Here is a 24738-nt window from a genome sequence, read left to right as displayed (position 1 = left end):
ATGACGTCTTTTACGTCACTTTTACGAACCCTACTGGCCCCTCGCGCACACGCAAAGTCAAACTCTGGCCTTATGCCTATAACCCTCCTCCTGCTGCTAAGGGATGGGCATGCTGCAGGGGCTCTCTGCACCATTGTGGATGGCGATACCCATCTTCCCAAGCAGAACTTCAGCTTTGATAACACTTCTACTGTTGGAAAGACGGATTCATCTTCGAACCCCCTAGAAAGGACAAGATAGGGAGTCTCAGAAATATGGTAAATCAATTGAAAAAAAAAAATGTGCAGTGGCGTTCTTTTCTGTGGGGTGGCGTTCTGGTTAACCAGCATCTGGCACTGACGCATTTTAAAACAATTGCCTCTCTCTGAACTGTACACCGAGGAAGCTGACTCGACTTTCACCAATCCCCTCTTGTTTATCATCTGTTAGCACTGTATACGCGCCATCACCCATAAACCCAAGAGCGTGGCTCCTTAGTCCTCTTCCACACTTGTATGTAAGAAAAAAGTTCCCGAGCTGAAGCAGTTACTCCGGAATCAAACAACACTTCACTAAAGGACTAAAGCGGAACCCTGTGGCATGTAGTTAGCAGCTGTGGGAGAGCAGTGCAGAGATGTACACGAGGAGCTGTCGATGTAACGCTCCGCTGCCAACGCATATTCTGGAGAGAGCAGTCTAATGCAGACACCTCATTTGGGTGCTGCATCTAAAGAGGACTGGGTGTGAGAAATGGGGAGTGCAAGCACAAACCCACTCACATCAGGCATGTGTCTTCATTAAAGCTGCGCTGTGTGTGTGTGTGTGTGTGTGTGTGTGTGTGTGTGTGTGTGTGTGTGTGTGTGTGTGTTCGAATATTTACGTGTCTGCCTGACAATATGTCAGGAACATGGCCATGTTTGTTAGGAGCAAGACCTCTCTAATTGGAGTGGGGGAGCAGAGTGAGCCAGAGAGCGAAAGAAAGAAAAGAGAGAGACATGAAAAGAGAGCTTTAGTATCCAGAATGTTCCGGTGTTGGGAAGAGGAGGGTGAAGAGACGGGTCACCCTCTTGGCCCGTAATGAGAAGCAGCACGAGCAGGGCGAGGAGACGCGACGCCAACGGAGAAACCGAGAGACCGGGATAATAGGGACCAAGGGTCGTCAACAATTCTCTCTGTTCCCTTTTGTAAGCTTCGGATACATGCCATCAACATGCATTCAACCTCCACAAAACCTCAAGACACGCTTCCCTTTTTACTCGGAATAGCACATGATCTTTTCTAATCATGCTTAGAAATAAAATATTAGTTTGAGAGAGAGAGAGAGAGAGAGCGAGAGAGAGAGAGAGAGAAAGAGAGAGACTGAGGTTAAAGGTCATTGTACCTGGATCATGGGTTCAGAGAGCTGCTCCTCATCAACCTCCAGGATAATTCTTCTGATTTCCTCATAAGGCATTCGGAAAGAACCCAGAAAGATGGCTGAGAGAAAGAGAAGGGAAAGGGGGAGGAAAAGATAGACAGAGGGATAAAAGATGGTGGAACAGATCAAGAATTAATAAACAAGGTTCCACAGAAGTGAAGAGCTTTCGATTATAGTGCAGGACTAAGTACACACTGTACAAACCACTATGGCAGGTAAGTACCCCGCTCTCCCTTAAAATACATGCCATACAAAGACACACATTTCCTCCCTCCCTCCCTATCTCACACTCTCTCGCGCACACACACACACACACACACACACATTCTCTCTCGCTCACACACCCAAACACAGACACACATTCATTATCACTCACTCACTTACACAGGTATAAATAATAGAGCACATAGTACATCTCTGAACATAGAAAAGGGTAAAATCAATGACGTGCAAATCACACCTGGTCATACCTTACACAATGGTGATAGAAAGATCCATCTCTCTTAAGAGGATTTTCCACCTAGTGTTCCTTATGTATTCAGATATAGCCACTGATTTTATATTTAGTTTTTATGTTAATTCAGTGAATCCTGGTTATCATTAGTCAGCCTAACGAACATAAACATGGAATAAATTATCTTTGCCTGCATAAACGTATGTTTAACAACTAATTGAAAACAGAAATATGTCCAAAACCTTAAAAAAAGACACATGTTCATTTAATCTCAACGAGAGTTGGCAAAACAAGATATGCATAGTGAAAAGCAACATTGGAGTACTACCTATTTTGAGACAGAACTAGTGAATAAGGCCTAAAAAACTATAACAAAGATATGCCGTTGTTATACAACATTTTGACATTGCTTCTCACTACCGTTTTTGATTCCATCTTCTTACGAAAATGTAAGAGTTCCATGCCTGACGGGTCACCTTCTTTCTGGGCAATGGAAAGAACTTGTTCACCATTCAAACCTATTTACTTAGGGCTCCAGCCGGACTCAGCTCTCCCTAATGGACACGGCTCAGATGGCTGATGGGGGTCCAGACTGAGTGCACTCTGTAAGTGTGTGTATGTGTATCGGAGTGTCTTAATGTGGAAACACTAAAGGACTGCCTGAGCACTGTGTGTGTGTGTGTGTGTGTGTGTGTGTGTGTGTGTGTGTGTAAAATGGTGCCTGTTCAGCTTTAGATCTTCTCTCGTTTTTATTATTGCCAAAACAATAAGTTTACATGGACACCGGGGAGAAGAAAACGACAGAGAGACAACTGGCACTTTGTACACCTGCAGGCTAATGCCGATCTCTCACAGAGAATGACAACAAAGAACAAGGGAGAGGGGAAGAGGAGGATAGAGGGAAAGAGAGTGAGAGAGACATAGAGAGAGAGAGACAGAGAGAGAGAGAGACAGAGAGAGCACAGACTGCAATGCTACTTTGATGAAACTTTTAAAAAGTCTGCTCTAGACAGGTGTGGCACTGAATACAATTCAACTCAACTTGCATTGCAGACTGAATCTCTATCAGCCTGCTCGTCGTGAGGGGTTTGGGGGTTTGTGTGTTGGTTTCAGGCCGGTGAAGTGTTTATGAACTCACAGAGGTTCTGGGCGATCTTTGGGTCCAGCACTTTCAGCTCCTTGATTCTCTTCTTGATGGAGGGTTTCTTCTGTTCCATGCCTTCCTCTTTCTTAGCTGAGGAACACACACACACACACACACACACACACACACACACACACACACACACACACACACACACACGGTTAACTGTTTATAAAGAATGAGAGGATTTGGCAGCTCTGCATATGTCTCTATCACACACAAACAGATGAAGTCAGATGATTAACTGTGAGTGAAAGATGTCATATTATTAATCAAAAGGTAAGTAACATCCTTAGAATGATAGATGTACAAAAAGATTAACAGACTGAGTGAGGAGAAGAGTCAGCACATCAAGGTGCAATTAAAAACAATGGCACAGACACAGTGGGAATACAAGCTCCCTCTCTTGTGCACGCATGCACGCACACCAACGCAAGCGCACACACACACACAAATTGGCGGCATTGGAGTAAACAACTTTATATTTTTTTCCACTCAGATGTCAATCAGCATTTAACTACGATAAACACCCTCAATAACACGCTAAATTATTCAGCAAGGGGCTTGTGGGAGATGTAGTAATTAGGACCCTAAGGGCCTCTTTAACTTGTTGACCTGGTGGCTTGGATGGAGGGGGTATCATGTTTGAGAATGTGTGTGTGTGTGTGTGTGTGTGTGGTGTTTGCTTCATTGTGTATGTGTATCTACTCATGCATTCTAGATGGTTTATGTATAGGTGCAAATGGATATGGGTGTGTAGGTCTATGCATACTTTGTGCTATATGAACAATCAGTGTAATACTGTGTTGCGTGGGGGCTAAGGGTGTATAGATGTGTCTTTGTCAGTGTGTGTGTGTGTGTGTGTGTGTGTGTGTGTGTGTGTGTTAACACACGCACGTACGTGTGTGTCAGACAGAAAGTATATGTGTGTGTGCGCCCGCCTGCACATGTGTGTGTGTCGAACAGTATGTGTGTGTGTGTGTGTGTGTGTGTGTGTGTGTGTGCGTGTGTGAGAGTAACAGTAAGTATGTGTGTGTGTGTGTGTGTGTGCACGACCGGACGCCTGCACATGTGTGTGTGTGTGTGTGTGTGTGTGTCAAACAGTGTGTATGTGTGTGTCTGTGTGTGTGTGTGTGTGTGATTGTGCGCGCGTGTGTCAGTAAGTCTGTGTGTGGTTACGGTCTGGCTGTAAGAGGATTGAGCTTTGGCGAGACGGCTGTGTAGAATGAGATTAGGGCTGCGGTTCTCTGAGAAGTGAGCAGAAGAAGGCGGGTCGGAGTTGTCTCACACACACACACACACACACACACACACACACACACACACACACAGTAGTTTGATGTATTTTCCTCCTTCTCTCTTTCTTGCCATACACGCACACACCCACACACAAGCAGTTACATTTTCAGTCACTGTAACTTCCACACCCTCACACATCCCTCTGAGCAAACAAAGACACTGATTGACTAGTCCCAAACACAAACACAAGTTTGTGAAAGAGACACAGATCATTGTCATCTTTACACCTTTATGTCTGGTTGTAATAGAGAAGCCCTGTGTGTGTGTGTGTGTGTGTGTGTGTGTGTGTGTGTGTGTGTGTGTGTGTGTGTGTGTGTGTGTGTGTGTGTGTGTTGGAAGAGGGAGACTGAGAGACAGAGACAGTGGGAGAAAAGAGTCTATTTCAAGCGAAATCAAAACTCCCCAATGGAGCACCATACACTCACACACTCACACTCTAACCCAAAGACACCGGGAAGGAATAAAACCCAATAAACAGAGAGAGAGAGAGGGGAGCATGGCAAAGGGAGGAAGAAGAGAGATGAGAGGGGAAGAGGAGTGGTACTTTACTTCAACCCAGTATCCACAAAACATTAGCAACACGTTACAAATTTGACATACGTCTATATAACAATTTATACATAGTTATGATCTCTTGAGAGTTTTCTCTTGAGATGTCAAATGGTCTTATACCGCAGCATTATAATGCTTTATGAGTGCAGTCATGTCTGTTTATAAATTGATATGTATGTCAGGTGCCATGATGCATTATAAACACATTTATAAATGTTTATAAATATTCAGAATTCCTCACAGGTACTAGGTTTCAGTAAACTGCTACCAGAGGAGTTTAAATATTTAAGAGCCCAGAATAAGCAAACTGTGTAGAATCTTTGGGTGTGAGTGAATGAGCGACAGAGAGAGCAGGTGGGGATGTGGGGTTTATGAGAACGATGGATGGATGTGTGTGTGTGTGTGTGTGTGTGTGTGTGTGTGTGTGTGTGTGTGTGTGTGTGTGTGTGTGTGTGTGTGTGTGTGTGCGACACTGAAAAGGCTCTTAAACAAAAACTTGGATATGGGTGTGTTAAACTCTCGTCAGAAACATAATCAGCTTGATTAATGTACACACAGGATGGGTCTGTCTACACTACGAGAAGCACAAGCCACAAGTCAGAGGGAGCAGAAAACACGATTTAAAAACATTAAACATACATCCACATTAATCATACTGGCTACAGTCCACTGATTCTGATTCACGAGAGTTCACAAATACAAACACACACCACCACGTGCCAATCCTCTACCTATCATGTGGGTGTGGTTGGTATACTGGTTGAAGTCCTCGGACATGCTGCCCTCTGAATATGTATGAGATCATTTATTCTTTCATTTCCAATCAAGTTTATCTACCTCATACCAATTCATCTTTAATGAGGGATCACTTGACTGTACCCATACTGCAGACCATCTTTACTGTGAGCCACTGAACTATAGGAAGTTAGAGGGAGGCGTGTTACATGAGAGGTCACATACCACAAGGAGAAAGGGATACATAAACACATACTTGTGTACACACATTAACACAGGTATTTAACACACACACACACACACACACACACACACACACACACACACACACACACACACACACACACACACACACACACACACACACACACACACACACACACACACACACACACACACACACACACAGAGAGACAGGTGTTTACTACACAACCAGGGAGCAGTCTGTTGACTTACGTGTCTCCACGGCAGGAACATTAACTTCAAGGTCTTTCAGAGAGCAGAGAAAGACAGAACAGGGAAAAACAACAAGAGCAGCAACATAAAAAGACATGAAGAGAGAAGAGAAACAGAGAGGAGATGAAAACAGATAAGGGTGCAGAAGACAAGAGGTAGGGAGCACCAGGCCTAAATCACTTCTCATCACTCATTTATTCCCTCGCCCTCCTTTTGAAATCCAGAAAAAGGAAAGAGCGACGCAGAGACAGACAGAGAGAGAGAGAGAGAAATAAAGCAAAAGAGAGAGAGAAAGAGAGCGAAAGAAAGAGAGAGAGAGAGAAAGACAGCAAAATAGAGAGATAGAGGAAGCGAGAGAGAGAGATAGAGAGAGCGAGAGAGAGCGAGAGAGAGAGAGAGAAAAACCCTGAAAAACCCCAGGAACAGAGAAGACATATGAACGGGCTCTTCCATGAAAGCAGACAGATCAGATCTTAGAAACTAATGAACTAATTGGAATCAGTTGGCGTACTGGTTGGACATCATTAAGGATTCATGTACTCAATATAATTACAGACAATTGGCTGATTCAAGCAGTATGGACTCCGGAGAGGGAGATGAAGGTGGCGAACAGCCTGTTCTGTACATCCACAGATTCCATAGATGTATGCACTCTCACATGTGTCCATGCACACATAAACAAGTACACACATGCGCAAACACGTACAAAGCGTTAAGCAATTACATTTCACTAAAAAGAATAATAGAAATAGAGAGAGAGCAAACAGAGGGATAGCAGTGGCAAAAAAAGGGAAGTTTGTGAGGGGGGAAGGGGGGTATTGCTTAACCAAACTGCATATTTTGGTGGATTCAGGTGGATATTGCCTAATTAAATCAAAACCTCCTGCTGGCAAACTATGCCTGCCTTCACCTCTCTCTCTCGCCTGGAAAGCGTTCATTACACAGTGGACCAATTAACAGCCCTATGGGAGGGTAGGGTTCATTTGTTAATCAATCTCCTCTATGCACGGCCGCCATCAGCCAAGGAGATGGAGGAGACAGAGGCTACTATGACACACACACTAAATACACATACTTTTATAAACACACACACAGAAAATACTGCAGTGGCTGCAGTGGATAAACAAACACAGTCAGGAAGTGCTTTTATTGGCTGCTGGCCATCAATACTCAACTCTATGCCCCTCTGATCCGATCCCCTCAGCACACACACACACACACACACACACACACACACACACACACACACACACACACACACACACACACACACACACACACACACACACACACACACACACACACACGACATGTGGTTGGCAAGGTGCACTCGTCCTTCATGGAAAAAAGGTTTCCAAAAGACAGTGGTGTGTGCCTGTGTGCACGCACAAGACTACACACACACACACACCAAAAAACAATTATTGTGGCAGCTGTTTTGACCATTATCTGCACCTCTTTCTCTCCAACACGCAGGCAGGCAGGCACGCAGACAGACACACACACACACAAATACACACGCTGACAAAAGATAAAAGCCCCCATCCTGTCATCTTCCCCATCCTTCTGTTCTTCTGATTATTCCTTCTTTCCTCCCCATCATTACAGGAGTGTGTGTGTGGTGGTGGTGGTGGGGGTGGGGGGGCATTGGGAGGGCTGGGAAGGCATATTTGTCTGGGTGGAAAAACATGTCTATTATCAATTCTTTTCCTCATGAAAAGAAAAGCCCATGCGTGGATGAAAAATTAGCTTGGCAAAATAAAGTCTCGGCGGCAAATGTCTTTTAAACGAGGCAGCACATTACTGGGCTGATACAAGAGCCGAGGAGAACAAATTGTAAATAAATTGCGGTGCTTTCGCTACTAGGGAGAGTGAGAAATGCAGAGAGAGCGGAGGGAGGGAGGAAGAAAAGGGATAAAAGAGAGAGGAGGAAGGGGCTGAATAGGTAAACGGATGAATAGAGTCCTAGCAAAAGGGGAAAAATGAATGGGAGAGGGTAACCACAAAAGGGCGGAGAATAGGACATGGGGGTACGTGAGCACAAGCACACAGACAGACAGACAGACAGACAGACAGACATACAGACAGACAGACAGATAGCACACACACACACACGCCCATGACCACACAGGCACCAGCAACACACGCTTTAGATTAAACGCACGCAAACAGCAATACCCCCCATAGGAATCATCTGAGTCCTATTATCATCAATCCCTGAGATTACAGACACACCAACTGCCACTGACGAGAACTTCCACTGGCTCATCAATCGTGGGGTTGCAGAATGATCTAGAGAGTGTGCTCAGATAACAATCCATCTCTCGGGCTGCGACAGAAAATTAACCTCTAACTGCTCTGCCCGCCGCCGCCGCGACTAGCAGTACACGCAGCTCTCCGTCATTCAGAGACTTATCATTCAGTGCGGACAGAGGTCAGTCCACAGGATCAATCGAAAAACTACCACAAATCAATTCTCTCCAATGATTAGTGATGGATTAGCACGCGCACACACAGACAGAGACACACAAACCCAATCAAGTGCTGTTTCAGGAGGAACCACAAGAAACACTTCAGTCATACATGGATCAATGCACCCAGCTGTGCATTAATGACAAGAACAAAACACAAACACACACACACACACACACACACTAATCAGAACCCTTAATCATCCTGAGAGGTTTCACCTTCAAGATGTCTTCATCTGTGCAATGTGCAGACACATGTGTATCTCAGCCCTAATGCTTCCCCTATGACTAGCAGACAGCAGGGAGAGGTAACCTAACATGGAGGGCTGAGCAGCTGCAGCACAGGCTTCTTCCTGACACATATTAGGGCCAGAGGAAAGGTGATGTGGTCATGTGATCAGGGAATTCTGCCGCCAAACCTCTTACGGTCACAAAAGGACTTTGGCGGAGAAAACGTCTGGTAGCGTGATGCCTCAGTTATTTTGGGGAACAAAGAAGAGGGTAAGAGTCTCATACAACTGGTATGTATATCTGTGTATGGGATTTAAGTGCATCTCCCTGGCCATGACGCTAAATGTGTGTGTTTGTTTATGATGTGTAATGCACCGTCTGTAATGGTGCACATCCTAAGTGGCCTTTATCACAGACCTGTTAGGCAGCTGTTATTGACTTCAATTGAATGTCAGTCAGGGGATGACTCCTTAATGCGCTCAGAGAGAGGGACAGAGGAAGAGAGATGCTGTGTAGTAAGGAGACTGCTGCAGGAGGCAGAGAAAGGCTCTTACTGAAGCTAGCCATCTTTCTGCTCTCTCTCCCTCTCATACACAACACCACACAGCAGCACAAACACGCCTAAACAGTCAAAGGAGATTAAGAGCTTTGGAGGTAATTCCACCGGCTAATTTTACCTCACACAACTGCATACACAGAGAGAGTGAGAGAGAGAGAGAGAGTGTCTGTGTGTGAAATACATTTACCAAAATAGTGGCATCTGTCAGTAAGATGAGTGTCCTTAAACGGGGAGATGACTGAGGGACGCTAGCCTAAACTTCTGTGCTACGGTTCCAGTGAGTTGCAGGCCTTTCTAGACTCTCTCTGCTCATATCTGCTACGGTTCCAGTGAGCTGCAGGCCTTTCTAGACTCTCTCTGCTCATATCTGCTACGGTTCCAGTGAGCTGCAGGCCTTTCTAGACTCTCTCTGCTCATATCTGCTACGGTTCCAGTGAGCTGCAGGCCTTTCTAGACTCTCTCTGCTCATATCTGCTACGGTTCCAGTGAGCTGCAGGCCTTTCTAGACTCACTCTGCTCATATACGCTACGGTTCCAGTGAGCTGCAGGCCTTTCTAGACTCTCTCTGCTCATATCTGCAGGCTTTGTCTGTGGCAGCAAGCAGCCCACACATTCTGCCAGTAGGAGACAGAGTATGTGTTTTCTCTCTCTCTGTGTGTAAGTTACTGATTAAAGCTATACAGTTTAGGCAAGTGCACATTTGATGATCTTCTAGTGCATATGTTTAGACTGACAACCTACCCATACACACACAGGCACAAACACACATAGCCAGACCGACCAACAAATATAAAAAACAATACTACTGCAAATGAGCCATAGTCTAGTTTCTTACAAAATATTCCGTTCTACCAAGTGGACCCGTATTACGCAATCACACACCCACATAAACAAAGCAGTCTCCTTAGCTGCAATAAGGTGCTGTGAGTTTGTCTACATGCATACATGTGTTGAAGTGTTCCGGCAGGGTGAAAATTTATTTTAACATAAATATGCTTGAGAGCTAGTGTGCACACCTACTGATGTGCTTGTGTGAGAGCAAGTAAGGTAAGGGTAGGTGGTGAATGTGTGTCTGGATGGCAAGTGGTGTGTGTGTGTGTGTGGGCTGAAGGAGTAGGTTGTGTGTCTATCTAACATAAATATGTATGTGCATGTATGTGGAACATTGATCAGAATTGCTGTGTGACCGAGCCGACCTGTCACAGTCACCAGTATTCTTGCAGTTATCTTTTTCAATATGTCAGGGAAGTGTGTGTGTGTGTGTGTGTGTGTGTGTGTGTGTGTGTGTGTGTGTGTGTGTATATATGTGTGTGTGCGTGTGTGTATGCATGTATGACAAACTGAACATAATGGGAAACATTGATCAGAATACCAGAGATTGAATCTTCAGTTGTATCCGCTTCACAGACACTCACACACACAAGATTGTACTAGTAAAACACACACACACGCTTGTTATACTAAAACGGCTAATTGTCAAACAACTCACGATCTCAGTGCTCTCCCGTCATTCTTTTTTTATTTATCTATTCCTGAGATACCTTTCATTCTTCTTGTTTAAAGACATCAGCAATAGACAAACATAGAGGAAAAGAGGTTGAAATTGTATGCGCGTGTGTGTGTGTGTGTGTGTGTGTGTGTGTGTGTGTGTGTGTGTGTGTGTGTGTGTGTGTGTGTGTGTGGTCAGCTGTTGTGTCTGTGTGGTCTTTGAGGTGCTGTGCTAATTGGCAGAGCTGTCTGTTGGAGCAGGTGAGCGTCTAAAGGCCAGCACTCTGTAATGCTGCTGCTGCTGCTCTTTGCCAAGGCCTGAATGACCTTAATTTGGAATAACTGTTTTGGCTCAGAAAGTCATTCTGTGTGTGTGTGTGTGTGTGTGTGTGTGTGTGTGTGTGTGTGTGTGTGTGTGGGTGTATTCTTTTTTTTTTTTACATGCATGTGCTCCTGCTCTTTGGTGAAGCCTAAGAGAACTGAAGGCTGGTATTTTACACAATGCAACGCATCAGGCCAAACTCCTTTCAGGCTTGTTAGGGGAAACATGGCCAAGCCCAACTAGCCACAGGTGTTTCAATGAATGTTTGTGTGAGGGACGTGAAAAAATGACAGGGCCAATATGATCTAAGTAAGTATGCAACTATTTAATAGAGAGATATCGTGAACGTTCATGTCATGTTATACATCACTGTTCTTTTTTTCAATTTCAGAACGCATCATATCATTTATATGATAGTTTTAAAAGACTGAATCTTTGAGTGGCAACCGTTGATTCTTGTTGTTGAAAATGCTTATCATTACCACTGTCTCTGAGTCGCCACATGGCTATGAAAGCGTTGCTGTGTGGTGGATGTTTGCTAATACATATACATGAAGGGGCCTCTGACAGTGCGAGGCCCAGTCCCAGTGAAGCGGATCAGGTCACCCTTGCAGCCTAACCCCCAGATCCAGTTAGAGCACACTATGGCAAAAGGGCCTAGGAAGCTGTCAGAATGGGCGGCAGTTCATTCATGTGAAAAACCCTCTTCATTTTCCCACAAGGGAGGGGTTTATTTGTGTGTGTGTGTGTGTGTGTGTGTGTGTGTGTGTGTGTGTGTGTGTGTGTGTGTGTGTGTGAGGGGGGACCATAATCACTTCATGATGGCCCTGCCTACTGTGAAAGCGCACATGTTTGTGTGTGTGTGCTTGTGCTCGTGTGTGTGTTTGTGTGTTTGTGTGGGTGTGTGTGTGTGTGTGTGTGTGTGTGTGTGTGGCAGTGTTCACTTGTTCTGCCATCAGTCAGTGAGGCAGCCAGGCCTGGGCGGGTCAGGAGAAAGGTTCCGCCAGTATTTGGGGGTGGGGCTTCCCCTGAGCTTATTGAGCGCGGGGCGAAGAAATAGGAAGTGTGTTCATCCATCGTGAGTCTCCACAGAGATGCCAGCAAGGCATCGATCCAGCTTCTCCAGTCTGGCTCGCTGATTCATATCACAGGCGTACCAAACAGGGGTCACTCACCACACACACAAGCCTCCTCACTCTATAATCATACAGCCAGTGGTCTGTGAGACACGGGAGCAAGCACGATCTGTACTGCTCCACTAAGCATGAAAGGCATATAAATCTCTCATTCGGACTCAATCCAGCTCAACAAAGACTAATCACACATACACTACTTCATTGGAGAGGCACTGGCCAAAGAAATTGTGTGTAGATGAAGTGAGTGAGTTGATCACTGTGCGCGCGCACGCACGCACACACAGACACACACAGACACACAGACACACACACACACACACACACACACACACACACACACACACACACACACACACACACACACACACACACACACACAAATGTAGCCACAAAGGCATGTGGGTCATGTGCTTCACTACCCAGCATGCTTGTCCTCTGGTTGTGGTTATGCTGCCAGGCTTCAGTCTCAAGGGGCTGGCTGGACAATTCCCCCCCCCCCCTGCAATTTGAAGTGACACAACGTGTGCGTGCGGGCGCGCAAACACACGCATGTTCACTCACACACACAGACACACACACACACAAACACACACACACACACAAACACAAACATGTGCGCTTTCACAGTAGGCAGGGCCATCATGATGTGATTATGGTCCCCCTCACAAACACACACACACACACCACACACATACACACACACACACACACACACACACAAACACAAACACAAACACAGCGCACTAACACAGAGCACAGAAAAGAGGACAAAAATACAAACACTCTAAACGTTCCTTTCTCTCACTGACTCACTCAAAAAAAAACGGTATAATTGATGATGTGGAGAAGGGCAGTCTAATTCATGTTGGCAGTATGCTTCCTAAGACCATCCAGCCTGATTTACACCCTGGGCCTTTAAACTTCACAACTTCAGACTTCAAAAAGGGGAGTCTGTGCCTCTCCACTCCATTGCCTTGACTGAACACAACACACAGCTACCCTGTCTGTTGGACCTGGCTTGCACTTTTGTACTCAATTAAAATGAACATCACATTTAGATGGAGAGGGTGGGTACGTGTGTGTGTGAGAGAGAGTGTGTGTGTGTGTGTGTGTGTGTGTGTGTGTGTGAGTGAGAGAGTGTGTGAATATGTGTCTGTGTATGATAAAAGTAAGATAATGGAAAATGCATTTGCTCCCATTAAGTCAGCCTCTCCTGATCATTTTTTCCCCTCTTGTGCGTCTGTACGCACACAACCATAAAGTGCCAGTTGGTGAAGTGTTCATCCGTCTTTAAGAGATCTAATTAAGATGATAAGATCTAAAACTCCCCCCCCACACACACACACACACACACCCACCCACTTTATACTCACAGTGAAGGTGCACCTAAGAGGTGGTGGAGGGGATTGTGCTGGGTGAGTATATTTGTTTAGTTTCTGGGAGTACAGAGAAGAGGAGCACAGGCAGCAGCATGCAGTGAAATAATCTCTACACTCAGATGTGCAGACATGGAGATAGATCTATTGGAAGACACCTCTGCTGAGACACCCACCCACCCACCCACCCCCACACACACACACACACACACACACACACACACACACACACCAACTTTAGAGCTAGAAAGGTGAAATCTAAGTTAAGCACACAGCTATATCCATACCACAATCCACAATACTGAATAAAAATGGCCTAGAACTAATTATCCTAAACATTTTGGGAGTTGAGAGGAGAAGGCACTGGTCAACACAGTTGAAGAGATATGGAACATTTGCTATAATAAACACCAGCAGAAAAGAAGAGACAGCATTGCATTCCTAAACGTCTCTTTCCACTCCAAGGCTCCAACTTAGTTAGAATACTGTGTACAAAATGTGTTGTGTTAATGTATGCTCCCAAGGCATTAGATTACTACCAGTGTAAAAGTGTAAAAACAGCTCTGAACCATGTCTTGATGTGCCACTGGAGACCCATATGTGAAGAACCTGCACATGATGCATGCTAAACATGCTACACTGAATCAATGCTTCAGTCTGGTCACGGAGACAAGCTATTGAACAATGGCACACTGCACAGGGAGGTGGATGGATGGATATGAAAGAGAAAGAAAGAGGATAAGAGAGAGAGAGAGAGAGAGAGGGAGGAGAAAGAAAGGAAAATATTGAGGAAAAAAGGGACAGAGAGATGGAGAAAGGAAGGGGAAAGATGGAGAGGGAAAAAGGGAAAGAGTGAGAGAGGGAGAGAGATGAAAAGACAGAGAGGGTGAGCGAGAAAGAGAGGGAGGCAGTGAGAGAGAGAGAGGGGGAGAGAGCGGGAAAGAGAGGGAGGCAGTGAGAGAGAGAGGGAGAGAGCAGGAAAGAGAGGGAAAGGGAGAGAACGAGGGCAGGAGACAGAGGGAAAGAGTGAGAAGGGTTATTTACTAGTTGGTCCCAGTGTATGGGGCATCAGGGATGCGACGTCACGGCCTGCAAAGCCAGAGGGAAATAACCAGCAGGAAGCCATTCAACAGCATCCCATTTACAAGCAACCTGGAGATTAACAGTGTCTTACACACACACACACACACACACACACACACACACACACACACACACACACACACACACACACACACACACAGACACACACACATAGACACACACACACACACACACACGGCCCCTTAAAATGTCCTGTCCGCCCGAACGAATCCATCTCTCCTTCCCATCTAATAAACACCCCTCTCCACATGTCCCCTGCTGAAATTAAATGTCACGGTTAAGTGGGACATCTGAGGCTGGGACATTCACCACAATGACGACTCGGAAAGATGGAAAAACAACAACAACAAAAAAAGACATTAAAACATAACATGCAGTCATAATCTCCACACTTGAGGTGGGGGAGGTGGAGAGAGTGTATTGGATTGAATGGCATATGTGTGTATGTGTGTGTGTATGTGTGTGGGAGGGAGGACACTGAGGGAGATCTGTTTGTCAGAGGTGCGTATAGTTGCTATGCTTAAGTGCTACTATCCACTACAGGTGGGGTAATCATTAGTGTTGATATTCATCCCTGCCTCCCTAAAGGAGTGGAGTGGACTGGAGTGTAATATATGTAGCCATGAACCTCCTCACCAGCACTACATCGACACATCCGCCCACACAAGAGGCTCTGGCCACGTATATATGTATATAAAATACATAAAATAGACCATTCACAGCAAGGCCAGACTCTCAACTTCTCCTCAGGTAGGCAAACTGACCTGATATCTCCGTAAATAAGAGGCTCTGAAGAGCACCACAGGAGAGCATTGATAATGCATCCCTCTGATTGGCAGCCTGTGATGGTAAGCTGGTAGCAGCAGTGGCTGAAAACAACATCATGCATCATGCTGTGGTGTGTGTGCTCCGTTCAATTCACTGTTATTCCAGGGCTGACCTATTAGGAAAGCACTTGGGGAAGAAAAGGGATCATACTCCAAGTCCACCAAATGGATCATAAAAATGTCTCCCAAGCCCCGTCTCTCTCCTTTTTCTCGTTTAGGCTCTTGTGGCTGCTTTTCCACCGCTTGTCCTGCTTTTGGAACTTGCCCCTATGCAAGACTTTTCTTCTGCCTTCCCTAGAACTCGTGCTCTCTCTACCTCTCGCGGGGGCCAGTTATTATTTACAGAGAGAGATGATTTTTAAGTGGTTCCCCTGAGACACAGGGGAATTGGGGGGATGGCAAGCGCTGCCGGAAACTTCTCGGATGGCGCTTTTTTCTCGGCAGGCCGCCTCGTGTGTGTTTGTCACTGTTTGTTTGTCTTTCTCTGCTAGCTCTCTCTTGGCTCTCAAAAACACATAGACGCCCTCATGTCTCTGCAAAAGCTGGCATTCACACGTATGCCATTTCTCCACACACACAGACACACACCGACACACAGAACCAAATGCTACAACCTGCTCTGACCACTCATGCCTGCCCAGCAGCGAGAAGAAGTCAAATCACTCAGACCTGAGGGACCTGTTGAACTGCTTCTATACCTCAGACATAGAGAGGAAGGATGCTATTTGCAGACACAGACACAAATGTCTCCTCTCACATTAGACCAACGTAGGCCAACAGACCAGAGAGGAGTTCACAAACAAATGCCAGATAAATACTTCTATAGATTACTCCATACTGACAAAGCCCTAGGCAGCCGCAGCCATATCCATTCCTAACTCTGAGGGGCCAATGCACTGTACATATTCTACTGGGCATTCTAGGGTCAACCTTCGAAGAGTGTGTTCAAACTGCTGCACCAGACATAACGGTAATGAATGAAAAGGAGACATTGTGAGCACCATTCAGAAGTAGGCAGAGTGGACTGAATGGGCATTGTGCTGCTGTTCTAGGCTATGCTTTCAGAGGCAGGCATGTCCAAAGGCACAAACACAGACACATGTTATGATCTGATCAGGCACGTCCAAAGGCACAAACACAGACACATGTTATGATCTGATCAGGCACATCCAAAGGCACAAACACAGACACATGTAATGATCTGATCAGGCACATCCAAAGGCACAAACACAGACACATGTTATGATCTGATCAGACAAATCCAAAGGAACAAACACACTTAAATGTATTATGATCTGTTTAGGAGTGATAGAATCACAACCAGCTGTTCCAAAAGCTGCGCTCCAACTCATCAAAAGGCAACACACAAAAATATAACTGAAAATATGCACACACACATACATACAAACAAACAAACAAACCAACCTTCACAAAGAGAACATGAATATTTGTATGCACACCCACTTACTTCTGTTTCTACCCAAATCTGAAGCCTGTTCATCTGATAATTTATGTCTGGCTAGTGGCAGGTGTGCATGCGTGTGTGTGTGTGTGTATGTGTGTGTGTGTTTGTGCACTTCTCTGCAGTGGCATGAGGGAGTGCAGTGGGTATTGATTTATGAGATAAAGGGCCTTTTACACACACACACTGACTGACCCCTAGGTGAGGAGATGAGCTGATAACACACTGCACACTCCACACTGGGGCTTATCACATGCTACACACACACACACACACCGGGCCCAGTGCATACATTAGACACTCTCTGGCATGTGTGTACTAGAGAATCTGTGTCTGTGTGTGTGTGTGCAAGAGAGAGTGTGTGTGTGTGTGCAAGAGAGAAAAAGATATAGAGAGAGAGAAAGAGAGAGAGCGAGAGAGAGAGATGAAGAGAGAGGGGAGTAAAGAGTGAGAGTAAAAAAGTAAGACTGATGTCCTTGGTTCCTAGCTTCTGCTGAGTTGATTACAATCTATTACAATCTACTGTGATAACACTCATCACCAAACATTTTAACTCAACAGTACTACATACTTGATAACACCTGAATAAAGTGCAACTAAGCATTTATTACATAGCTATAACAATGTTATAACATAAAAGCCCTCTTAATTAGCTACTTTTACTATATTCACCATCTCTGACACACTCATGGAGAAGCAGCATGACAGTCCAAATTCAACTACTCTATTGATCTCTACTTGCTAGCTTTTCAATTCCTTTCATTTCCAACACACACATGCAGAGATAGACAGACAAACTCACACACATATAGAAAGACACACACACAGACAGACACACACACAGACAGACAGACAGACACACACACAGACAGACAGACACACGCACACAACCTGCACCTAAATCTTTCATGCATTCAGTCAGATTAGATGTCTATACATTCATGTCAGATGGTCCCATACATTTACATAGGGAGCTTTCATATACCCAGCAGAGATGCTCCATATAGGGAGGAATATGACTGTGTATGTGTGAGAATGTGTGTGTGTGTGTGTGTGTTTGAATGCAGCCTATGCTCTCCTTTTTTAGTATTCCTGGCACACACACTGCTTTGCCACAGTGAACAGCACTGGCCGGCTCAGACTGTGTAAGTGTGATGGTGTGTGAGACTGCGCTAATGTCCTAACTATGCTGCTGTATTTGAGTAATACATTTGTGTGTTTGTGCAATGAATTTATGTGTGTGTGTGTGTGTGTGTGTGTGTGTGTGTGTGTGTGCTAGTGTGTGTGTGTGTGTGTGTGTGTTCAAAAAACAAAGAACAGTATGAGTGTATGTGTGCGTCAAATGTTGTTTATTCGTGATTGTGGGAGCGTTGTGTGCCTGCATGAGGATGAGAGAGTGTAACTATCCACATGTATGAGCTAGACGTGTAAGCAATAATAAGGGGTTGAGCCTGTATTGTGTTTGCTTGTGTGTTTGTGTGTGTGTGTATGTGTGTGTGTGTGTGTGTGTGTGTGTGTGTGTGTGAGTGTGTGTGTGTGTGAGTGTCAATGGCGTGATATTTGGCCCCTCACCGTGCCCTTTGAAAGCCTCTTTTAATAAAAGTCTGAATGAGATAAAAAAAAAAACAGATGCTTTCTCTGCACTCTCTTTCGGATTGGAGCAACACAATACATACTGCTCTCTAACAAGCAGCATCCTCTCCTCATGACATTTGGATTGAATCCTCTCTCTCTCTCACTCACTCGCTCTCCCTCTTCCCTCAGTGATGGTGTTCTTTTTATGCTCGTCTCTTCTTAGCTTTTCGCACTTTCTGTTTCACAACTGAGAAATGGATTACTGGAGACGCAGGATTATAGAACGCACAAACAAACAGATCTCCAGATTTTTTTTTGGGTCGTAGCCACAACCATAGCCTACTCAACCACCGATGTTACGTATCCCTCTTTCAACCTTTCCCAGGCCCCTCCTCTTAAAAACGCTGCATTTGTGACACATCCCAACCTCAGCCTTATGAAGAAGGAACACAAACACACAGCACCAGCGAACACTGTCACTAACACAGAATAACACTATACGATTGGTCCGATGTCAATTGAACTGAGCGTGTATTACTGTCTGTGAGTGTGTCTGTGTGTGTAAGTGTGTGCATGGCAAGGGGGTCGACAGGGGACCTGTCACCTGTGTGTGTGCGTGTGTGTGTGTGAGAGACACCCCTTTGCACGCTCACTGCAGCACCTCTGGTTCAGTGAGCTGCGGTCGCCGCGGTAACAACAGCGGTGGGTCTGATGTGACATTTTCATGATGATGTGTGTTCTCATCCCCACGGTAACACGCTTCCCATACCTCCCAGCAGCTCCTCATTAAGAGACCATCGATCTATGCATGTATGAAACACACACACTCACACACATTTTCTACGTGGTGTACATATACCAAGTTAGACTATCCATCGTTCAAGCATACACTTCAAAAAAGGCATTCACCCACTTCCTCATAGCCGTCCGTGGTGAAATATACTGTACATGAAGTGAAAACCCAGTCAGTGCAATATCCTAGGTTTCCATCCCTTCCTTCTTCTCTACCAGCCCATCCACACACACACACACAGATAGACAGACACAGACACAGACACAGACAGACACACCACACAGAGCTTGCAGTGAGGTAAAACAAGTAGAGAGAGCAGCCCATCTTGTGATCTTGTGTCTCTGAGTCTGTCTGTGTCTCCCCCCGTAGTCCAAGGTGAGGGCATGTTGCTGAGCTCATCGCTCTGTTTCTTTAATGCTTGTGAGCATGCCCAGCCGCCAGCAAGGCCTACTGACACTGAAAACAGTTTGGGGATAGCATGGCATGTGTGTGTGTGTGTGTGTGTGTGTGTGTGTGTGTGTGTGTGTGTGTGTGTGTGTGTGTCTCTCTGTGGAGAATAAATAAATAAAACATTCCTACAACACTGGGTTCTGGGTTTATTAGTGGAGATGACCCTTGTGAACACATGACGTCACACAGACAAATAGATGAGAAAACAAATGTCAAACACAGTTCTCTATCTCTCTCTTTTTCTTTCAGTCACACACACACAATACTCACACTGACACAAACACAAAGAGAAAGGGAAAAAAGCACTGACCTTTAGGATCTGTTCCAGCAAGCAGTCATTCAAGCAGTACATGTCATAGAGAGAGAGAGAGAGAGAGAGAGAGAGAGAGAGAGAGAAAAAGAGAGAAAGAGAGAGAGAGAGAGAGAGAAAAAGAGAGAGAGAGAGAGAGAGAGAGAGAGAGAGAGAGAGAGCGCATGAATTGGTTAGTTCCAGCAAAGCAGGTGATAGGGTTATCCATGTAAGTGGCAAATGCAGGCGTGTGCACAAATATGTACATGCAGGTGCAGGTGTATCTGGACTGGACAAGGGACTCAAATCACGGCTGTAAAGAGAGGAAAGCAAAACAGCCGAGGGATCCAGATCTCTACTTCCTTCTGCCAAAATGCTACCTCCCCTCATCTGCCAGTTGCTGCACATTTCTCCTGTTTATTTTCACTGCATTAAGTGTGGTCAACTAGATATTCACGAAGGGCTCGTCGAAAAGGCTCACAAAGACCAAAATGTACTGATTCAAAGTCATCAGGGGTGAAAAGGCTAACAAAAATACAAACCCTGCATCCCCAGTGTTTTATTAAAGGGATAGTTTGGTTTTTAAGACATGAATCTGTATGGCTTCCCCGTCACCAGTGTCATGCAATCATGCATCACTTACCCCCGACAGCGTCCTGTGAGCAGAGTTCTCGTCCAGTTTTGGTCAAACCGAAAGTAGTCTGGCAGGTTTGCTAGACCCAGCAAAATATGCAATCTCACAGCTAGAGTCTACCTGTTTGATTCGCGAAAGTTGATTCGCGAAAGTTTGATTCACCAAAGTTGCCTGAGAGAAACGTCCATCACAGGAAAACGATGAAAACTGAGACAACATTTGATAAAATTGACATAAAGCATCGTTTTCCTGTGATGGACGTTTCTCTCAGGCAACTTTGGTGAATCAAACAGGTAGACTCTAGCTGTGAGATTGCATTATCGAGCGTATTGAAAATAGGGCCAAGTGATAACGAGGTGTGACTTTTTCCACTACAATGTTTTTGGGATGCAAATATATCACTATTTTGAACACATCATGTTTTGGGAAGAGAAACTTTTTATTTTGCTGGGTCTAGCAAACCTGCCGGACTACTTTCGGTTTGACCAAAACTGGACGAGAACTCTGCTCACAGGACGCTGTCGGGGGTAAGTGATGCATGATTGCATGACACTGGTGACGGGGAAGCCATACAGATTCATGTCTTAAAAACCGAACTATCCCTTTAAATATATCAGCACTAATATGTTGATTTTAATTGAGACTTTAGGGAAAAATCCCCATAAAATGATTGTAATCTGCTACAAATAATATAAAGACTACTTAAGTTCAGGGTGCAGAGAAGGGTCCAAAGTTGTATTAAAGTGTATTGCATCAACAATACTATTGCAACTGCGGTTTGGTCAATTAAAAGACAGGGCTTAGATATGACGTTTCTGATGTCTTCAGCCAGTTTGGCCTTCGCCCTCTTCTCGAGAGACATAATTAGGCTACTGTAACAAGCGTTCAGCTTAACTCATTAACTGAATCATAAGCAATGTAGGTCCACTTTAGCTAAATGTCTACATGGTTGTCTTATGAATTAGTCTCATGTTCCAAAACCATCAGGGGCTAACATTAACATTTAGTTGGCACTTTGGCCAAAGAGCTCAACGAGTAGTCCCAAAGCCCTGAGGTCAGTAATGTTATACAATTGGAATTTAGAAAGAACAAGTATACTAGCTGACATATCGACTCCTTGGAAATAACGCCAAATAACACCTAATCCAAATCGTGATGGCTAGTGCTCTTAACTCAAAACAACTCAACCGTCTCAAGCTCATTGTCGTTCCTAGGCTTGACATATTGTCATTTAAGCCAATTAAGGTCATCATAATGCTACTGTAAGAGATTCTTACTTTGTGAGCAGTCAAAAACAGACCTCCCAGGTGCGTTGTGTGTGCCATCCACTGTCTTTCTCTTTTTTTGACAACTCAGAAGGCATGGTTCTCATTTCTTTCCCTGTGACTCCGTCCTTGCAGACCCCAATTTCAAAAACTCATCGTATCTACACGACTCACTCCAAAGACCTATTTTGGATTCAAGTGGCGGTTTTCGCCGAAAGGTTCCAATAACTAGACACGTTCAAAAACCTTAGCTAGGCATTCCAATGAATGTAACCACATGGGTTCTGATCAAACACATTTAAATTGCTCCTGCTGTGCTGCAGCAGTAGAGCGGTTTCCCAAGGCTCACTAGTAGAAGGAAAAAAAAAACACATGTTCACCCTTCACAGCGCAACATCTATCCAGACTGAGCTCATGAGATATAGGCTGGCAGCTCCAAACCATCCCTCTACAGTCCTCATCTCCCCGCCTCATCTGCCCCCCCCACCCCCACCCCCCCCATCTCACCTCCTTCCTCTCTCTCCCTCGGCAACAGGGGTTTGAGGTCTCTGGGGTGTCTTTTGGGCATTGCGGAGAGTTTAAAGTCCCACTTTACAGGCCCCTCATCATACCACCACCTCCCCTCCCTCCCTCCACGTCTGTGTGCCCTCCTGACAATAACCCGGCAATTACCCAGGAAATCCTGGGCCTGCTCTCTTAACACTCCCTGATGTCTCATTTGGGCTAAGACGAATAACAACAAGGGAGATGTAAAGTATCAATATTAATAACACTGTTTTCAGTTAACATAATCTCCCAGGGCCATTAGGAAACAAAGAGGAAAGGAGGTGTGAGGATACGATCTGGTGAGACAGGTACAGGGAAAGCCATGCCAGTAGAAGTAGAGATGAAGGGATTAGCAGACTGAGACATTGGTCCTCCTGTCCACATGCAAAGAAGCTTGCTTGAACACACACACACACACATTGTTTTGAGGCTGAAAATGCTGCTATTTCATCCGTCCTCTATTCAGGAAAATGGCAACTTTCAATATTCAGGAAATTCAGATGTTGATTGAGAGACCCACAAACCTGAACACACACATTCAAAAACAAAAACACACACTCACACAAAAAGACACAAACAGCAAACTCAGACAGCAATCGCTCTTCTGAGCAGGGAGTGGTCAGGGCTCATCAACATGTGTGTGCGCACGCACTGAGGGCCTGTACCCAGACCTGTCAGAGAGATGGACTGCTCAGATGAGATCACACCATCTTATCCGCTCAGCCACACACACACACACACACACACACACACACACACACACACACACACACACACACACACACACACACACACACACACACACACACACACACACACACACACACACACACACACACACACACACACACACACACACACTTCTCCACTCAGAGCGACTTCTGTGAGCCTTGGGAGGATGGAGCTCCAGAATATTCCCCCTTCTGCAGCATCATTCATTATCTTGGCTTGCTGGACGGGAGGCTTTTTGTGGCGAGCAGGTTTGTATTATCTGTGTTTTATGGGAAAATTGCTTCATGGGAGATATGAGATGCAATCTGGGGAGAAATGAACTCGTGTAACCTTTGGGCGGTGTGTACGCACGCACTCAGATAGCATCGCTGGAGACGAGCCAGCAGCAAATGGAAAAGCGTGCACTGAAGTCTAAAACAAGCTCAGGAGCAGAGGCTGACACACACACACACACACCGTTATTTATATAAGTCCATCATCATCCCTACAACATCTGCATTTCTGCAGACATTCCTTAAATACAAGCCTAACCAGCGCCTAATCAACTCACACACCCACACACACACACACAGACTCACACAAACACACACACACACACACACACACACAAAACACTGACACAATCACACTCAGTTAGTAAAACAGCTTCTGGCCCAGAACCATCTAAAGGTCTCTTTCACATCAGAACAAATTAGTTGCTCCCAGCGCTGACTGATGTCTAATCACCAGTGGGGGCACACACACACACACACAGACACAAACACACACAGAGACAGACACACACACACACACACGTCTACAGCCAGTTACACACTGTACAGAATGACCATCTCCACTCCTCTCCTCTCTGGGCAATTGGGGGAAACCACAGTCATCAACATCCACACACAGACCGGGTAAAAAAAAACAACACAAAAACAAACAAAACGCAAAACACTTAATTTACAAACACTAGTGCATCTTCCCACACCTCTATGCCTGTTGTTTGTTCTTTGATTTTCTCGTTTCACCGCCAAATCCAGCCCAGATCATAGCAACTCCCAGCCAGACAATACTACACACAGGTACCCAGTCGCACACAGGCCGCAGGTATCAGACAGTTATGGTGTGTGTCTGTGTGTGTGTGTGTGGTGGGGGGTATTGGAAAAAGTCAGTCCTGGTAGAATGTCATAATTAACAATTTAATTATCATAGAATAATACTTTTAATCAGCTGGAATAAGGGGCTAATCAACAGCCTTGTTCTTTGGTCTAAATAAGCAGCCATCAGTGAGTGGTTTTCTACTGAGGTCCCACTTACTGTGGGATTCAACAGGCCTCAACCACCTCCTGTGTTCTGGAAAGACCCTAAGCTCTCGCCTCTCTGCTGTTGTCCAAACCAATTCTAGCCCAGTGGCACTTTAGTGTCCATCTCATGAGAGCAAATTGCGCACACACACACAC

General features: G+C 45.2%; 1 protein-coding gene across 1 annotated transcript in view; it reads right to left on the bottom strand.

The window, feature by feature from the left end:
* LOC308362525 (protein diaphanous homolog 3-like) overlaps positions 1 to 24738 on the bottom strand; it is a gene marked incomplete at both ends in the record, with an annotated part of 269083 nt that overhangs the window by 100610 nt on the left and 143735 nt on the right. Inside the window, 2 exons of the mRNA XM_080835226.1 lie at positions 1361 to 1455; positions 2989 to 3084. Coding sequence (XP_080691352.1) covers positions 1361 to 1455; positions 2989 to 3084 — 191 coding nt within the window. The remainder of the gene's footprint in view (positions 1 to 1360; positions 1456 to 2988; positions 3085 to 24738) is intronic.

This window comes from Sprattus sprattus, assembly GCF_963457725.1.
Source record: "Sprattus sprattus genome assembly, chromosome: 3".
Lineage (NCBI taxonomy): Eukaryota > Metazoa > Chordata > Actinopteri > Clupeiformes > Clupeidae > Sprattus > Sprattus sprattus.
The sequence above is the reverse complement of the archived record's forward strand: the minus strand, read 5'-3'. Positions and strand labels throughout refer to the sequence as shown.